This window comes from Lissotriton helveticus, chromosome 6 (assembly GCF_964261635.1).
Source record: "Lissotriton helveticus chromosome 6, aLisHel1.1, whole genome shotgun sequence".
Lineage (NCBI taxonomy): Eukaryota > Metazoa > Chordata > Amphibia > Caudata > Salamandridae > Lissotriton > Lissotriton helveticus.
In genome coordinates, this window is record NC_136067.1 from 1,763,615,201 (window position 1) to 1,763,621,200 (window position 6,000).

General features: G+C 40.0%; 1 protein-coding gene across 1 annotated transcript in view; it reads left to right on the top strand.

The window, feature by feature from the left end:
* LOC144761885 (mucin-like protein) overlaps positions 1 to 5,761 on the top strand; it is a 507,595-nt gene extending 501,834 nt beyond the window's left edge. Inside the window, exon 20 of the mRNA XM_078647097.1 lies at positions 4,726 to 5,761. Coding sequence (XP_078503223.1) covers positions 4,726 to 4,816 — 91 coding nt within the window. The 3' untranslated portion in view covers positions 4,817 to 5,761. The remainder of the gene's footprint in view (positions 1 to 4,725) is intronic.
* Positions 5,762 to 6,000: the final 239 nt, after the last annotated feature.

A 6,000-nucleotide genomic window follows, 5' to 3' on the forward strand; every position in this document is an offset into this window, starting at 1 on the left:
TAGGTAACTAATTGTAATAATTAATTTTAATTTGTCATTTTAATTGATTAATTATATTATATTAAATTGGTAATTACTTGTAATTAATTTTTTATAGATATTAATATATATATATATATATATATATATATTTAAATAATATATGAAGTATTTACTTTCCCTACTGTTGCACTCTCTGGAGTGGGAATAGTAATTTTTACCCCTACGCTATCCAACGCTTTCCCTACTGTTGCACTCACTGAAGTGGGAATAGTAATTTTTACCCCTACGCTGTCCACCGCTTTCCCTACTGTTGCACTCACTGGAGTGGGAATAGTAATTTTTACCCCTACGCTGTGCAACGCTTTCCCTACTGTTGCACTCACTGGAGTGAGAATAGTAATTTTTACCCCTACGCTATCCAGCGCTTTCCCTACTGTTGCACTCACTGGAGTGGGAATAGTAATTTTTACCCCTACGCTATCCAACGCTTTCACCACTGTTGTACCCACTGGAGTGGGATTAGTAATTTTTACCCCTACGCTATCCATCACTTTCCCTACTGTTGCACTCTTTGGAGTGGGAATAGTAATTTTTACCCCTACGCTATCCAACGCTTTCCCTACTGTTGCACTCTTTGGAGTGGGAATAGTAATTTTTACCCCTACGCTATCCAACGCTTTCTCTACTGTTGCACTCTCTGGAGTGGGAATAGTAATTTTTACCGCTACGCTATCCAAAGCTTTCCCTACTGTTGCACTCATTGGAGTGGGAATAGTCATTTTAACACTCCCGCTATCCTACGGTAATAATATTGTATATTTTTTAATAATATTATGTTTATATATATATATGTTTTAACAAATAAAATTGTATTATTTTTTTATAACTTAAATTATTTATTTAATAATTTTAAGGTTATTTAAGTATTTTTAAGTATATTTTAGTTATTTATTTTTAATATTTTTTAAAATTTTACATTAATTTTAATAAATTCGATATTTTGACAAAGTACATATTTTTATACGATATTTTGGAGTCGATATTTTTGTACTTACCTGTTTGTAGATAGGACTTCGATATTTTGTCTGTCGATATTTTGAATCGATATTTTGAGTACTCTATATTTTGTCCCTTGATATTATGTCAGTGATCCAGGCTCTTCCTGTGTATTTATTGCAACAAAAGCAAGCCTGGGAGTGGTGCGCGCGCCAACCTAAATAAATGGCCCCTGCGTGCCGCTGCTGGTGTTTCGTTGTTTGTAAGGGGAAACGCGCACATGCTGATTAAAACCACATGGCCCCTGCTGGCTCCCGGGAGCAAAACGCTCTGGGAGTAAACCTTTGAAAAGAAGCTGGGACCTCCACACGCCTTTGGCCAATTGCGTAATAAAGCCAGACGCAAAGGCCTATGGCGTGTGAGTCCCACATGCACAAGCTTTTAGGAAAGCTGAAGTGATTGCAAGAGGGTATTTTCCTAGTGCAGCGAATGCGCTGCGCTAGGCTCGTCCTAAAAATGCTTTAGATATAAAATGCATGTGTTAAGTAAAGAACTGAGGGGCATATTATCAAGAACTGATTTAGCGGCAGGAAACTGCTGCAAAAGAGGCGATAATGGGCTTGATACTATGCCCTTGAGAATTCCAATAGAAGCCCATGTTCTGGTGTGAACACCACAGATATTCCAAGTGGATACTTTCTCCATTGTGTCCACTGATGTACTTGAAGAAAGGTTTTCAGACTTTCATCTTGTGCCCAAACAACCAGAACAGTACGCTTCTAAGGCCCCCAACCCTTTAGGAGAAGCACATAGAGACTCAGGCTGGGCAGAGGCCCACAGTCCAGTTCAAGTCCATGTGCCACTGGTTAACTGGGTACTTAATTAATAGGACTCTTGCAGCTTGTGTACATCTATAGCCACACATGACATTAGCCAGCTCACTCTTGGAGTCCACTTCTTTGTCCTGGGTATAATGAGATGCAAGTCTAGTCCTGCAGGGCTCCTCTGAGGTCATGGAAAGATTATTCAGACCTTTTCTGATCTTCTGCATGTCCCGAAGTGTTTCAAGGAGGATACTTTGAGATGCCACTTTAATGCTTGGTAGTGGGTGGCAGTGACTCCTGGGCACTGCGTAACCAGTAGGGTAAACCTTCCACTGGTAAACATCACCCACTTTTTTAGGAGTAACTGTTTGCATGACTGAAAAAAGGTCTAAAAGGCCATGTGCCAGGGAAATATAAAAATGGCATGAATCTTCAGTCACACTAAACGTGGGCTCTGAGAGCTAGGTGGGGGGCGTCTAGGAGGGTGCTATGTAAATCACCAATCTCCTCCTTCCACACCTAACACTAAATTCCAGTTATAAGCGGGACCTGAGTCCAAAATAAAACAGGAGGTAGAAGTCTAATTAAACAAAGCAGGGTATCTTAGTGACCAGAAAGGCGATGCACAAGATTTGTTATTTGGTTCTGTTTGATTCCTTTTTAAGAGCTAAAATGCTTTACACGTACCTCAGACAGACCTGACAGGATTTGACACTTTTGTGCTTACAGTATACCCACAACCCCCACCCTGAATATTCTGCTAATCTAGAGGAGTCATTCCTGCCCATTCAGTTTGACCTGTCAATCAAACTGACCTCATATATCGCTCCTGGTAGGGATTTTACACCACAATCACAGCTCATTCAAGCCAAGTACAGGCTGCTCAACTGTCAGAGCTAATGCTATTAGCCTCCTAAAGGCTAAAACAGGGAAAAGATAACTTTCTAGAAGTTACTTTTTTTAAATAATGATTACAAATCCAACGTTACCTTTGAATTGGATTTTTAATAACTATTAACAATAGTGGTTTAATTATTTTTATACCTGGTCTCTGTCCCTAGATTAAAGTATTGCTGTTGTAATCTGCAATCTGGTTTCTACATAGGACAGTGAGGCCCACCACAGTGAAACTAGTTTCGCTGCCTTGTGAGCTGTAAGACCTACATAAGTGTTATTTTGACAGGTCACACTGCAGGTTTTACTCTTCAGCAGCCTTACTGCACAAGGTAGGTGATGATCCATGTGCCCCTGTAAAAGATGGCACAATGAGTGGTGCAGTACACAGAGTCATTTAACTGTCCATGCCGTGGGTGCATTCTTGCACCATATACTTTGGCCTTAGAGGTAAGTTAAATGTGCCAATCAGGGTTTAAGCCAATTGTTGTATGTTATAGGCTGGGGGTCACAGCATGTACACTGGGCACTGGGGAGCAGTGTCCAGGGTTATAGTTTAAGATTACTAGCAGGTGCGTACCAAAAAACTGAAAAACTGGTGGTGAGCAACCAAAAGAGGATCACTTTACATCAGGGTCAATTACAAGTACCCCATTAATCCCAAAAGTAATGGTAATGAGAGTTACCCAAGGCTTTCAGAGTAGAATGACACATGAGCACTGCATGTTTTTTCACCAAGACACGTCATCTGCTGAAATCAGGCAAAATGTCCTTGTGAAAGTTTTCATGGAAATAGGGGAAAAGACATGCAGGAGTTAGCACAGAAACACTGGTTCCCACATGTTTAACCCAATTATGTGGATTTTTCCTCACCTCTCTTAATTACCAATGCATGAACTATACCTAGTTTAAGGAACAAGTACGTGCCCACTCACAATGGGCCCCGAAATTTTGTACTTTAGCAGACTAATGGATGGATGGTTGAATAGATTGAATCATTAATTAATTAATATGACTATGGCAGCAGCTGGATTGATTATATTCTGAAGATAAATGGATGAAGAATGCTACTGTTTAATGCATCGAGCCAGCAACATATGTGCACTGCTGCACACTATACTTGATGTGGAACTGACAATACAACCTCTCTATGTAACCCTGATGATATATTTTCAATATGGAACCCTCACGATTTTTTACTGCCTCTCCAGATAAAGTTTAGATGGTTTGAGCTTTTGCTATCTCTGATTATATTTTTCTTCTGTCTGGATGTGATTCTTCCTCAAGTAGGGCACACATCATGACAAACATGCCCCCGTCACCAAGATTTGTGATGTTGTCAAAACAGCCTTGCGAGTGGAAGCAGCAGATACAGAGGAAAAGCAAATCTTTTAAACTGTTACATTGTGTCAAGTTTACAGCCATTGATTGTGCGGGCACAGGAAGCAACTCTATGTCACATTGTTATGATAGTGGTCTGTCACAAAGACGTGGTTGTTCAGTCTGGCAGACATGTTAAGGTCAGGCACGTTAGGTAGACTAATCCCAAAAAGGCGGTATGTCTAGACACAAACTCCAGTACATGGTAATGAAAACATATTGCAGCATGAAATTACACCAATAAGAAACCACAACTCAGTGGACTAAGGAAACGCCTAGTAGTGGGTGCAATACTTCGGCAGGTGCTAATAATACTCTTGCTGGCCAGTTCTAAGAATATTTGAGCAACACTTTTCAAAGCAACTGTGTCATATAATATTTGATTTTTTTTACCAGAACTCTGATTTCCGAAAACATTTCACTGAACCTTTCCAGTACTTTTCACGAGAAAATCTACAAATGATATTCACATGTCAGTGTGGAAGCTATTTATTACACACTCATGAAATAAGAAATGATGCTATGTTATAAAAAATGTGTTTAGATTTTTATATCATGGACGTTTTCCATGGGAGGGGCTGTCACCTACTGCTATTTATATCATGTTGACACTGCTCTTTTCAAATATATGTCCATTCTTACTTTACAGGATTGCCAAAACCGATGATGAAAATTTACACCCGAGCCATTCAGAGCAAGACTTTACTGCCTACAAAGTGCATTTTATACCACCGTACTGATGAAATGTGAAAATGCTTGTCATTTCAGAAAACACCGTGTGGTCTCTTCAATGATGTCCTCATTATTTTTGCACACTGCTTTGAATATTCATTTCTCAGCAACTTAAACAACTTCTCTTTAAAGAAAACACAGTTAACGTTTTGTGCTAGGAATTAGGTTCAATAGAGAAATTGCGACTGCTTTAGATTTTGGCAGATGGGTACTCCGTCACAAACATGGCAGATATCCTGCTCACATTATTACAAGTACATTACCCTAATGGACTTGTATATGGCGGATGGGAGTTTCTTCATATTAATGAGATAGTAACCATCCACCAGACTACAAATTAGGCCCTTATTTACAAACCTCCGAGTACCTGTAACTTGAAGTGGGCTTACAGGCTGCAGTCCCTTGTTACATTACTCAGGGAATACAACGTTTTGCAAGGTAGAAATTCCTGTTGCCCAGTCACAATTTGTTTTTACCGAACATACACATTATCAGATATTGGAATATAGATGTACAGCACAAAACAAATAATCCACTCCTTAAATAAAAATAGAGAACCATCAAACATCAACAATCAGTTACCAGAGCCCAATTATATCCTCTGCAGTGTTCTTAATTTTAGCACCTTGTATGTAATGCTGAGATTGGTTCAGCCATTCAGAATGCTTTGAATGCTGGCTCTAACCCATGGTGCTTGACTGCATTCTAAATTCAAGGTAAATACATGCAGAAAGACAGAGGCAGTCGGCATGCCTATTCCCTTCATTGTGTGCAATTGCCTTTAGCTCCAGCTGCTAAATGAGGGCCAAGTAAATAAGTGCCTAATTTGAGCAGGTGCTTTCAGGTGCTCAGCATCTGCACTTCTTTCACAGGGCCAGGGCTACAATTTCTGAACCTGCAGGTGGTGGTCTCAATATTAATTGTTCAATTCAAAATAAAAAGAATAACATACATTGCATGGTGACTGGCTGGTAAATGTTCATAGGCAGGCCGGCATACGCCTGCCCTGGCAAGCATGATTGTGTATCACCACGTTAGTGATGATGTCATCATGCTGATCACAAATCCAAGAAGTCATCGACAAACCTTGGCTTGCATTCTATTCCCCTAGTCTGCTGCACCCTTCCACTGCCTGAGCCTAAACCTCCCATTGAATAATTGTAGCTGGGGGCTGGCTCATCATGACATAGTT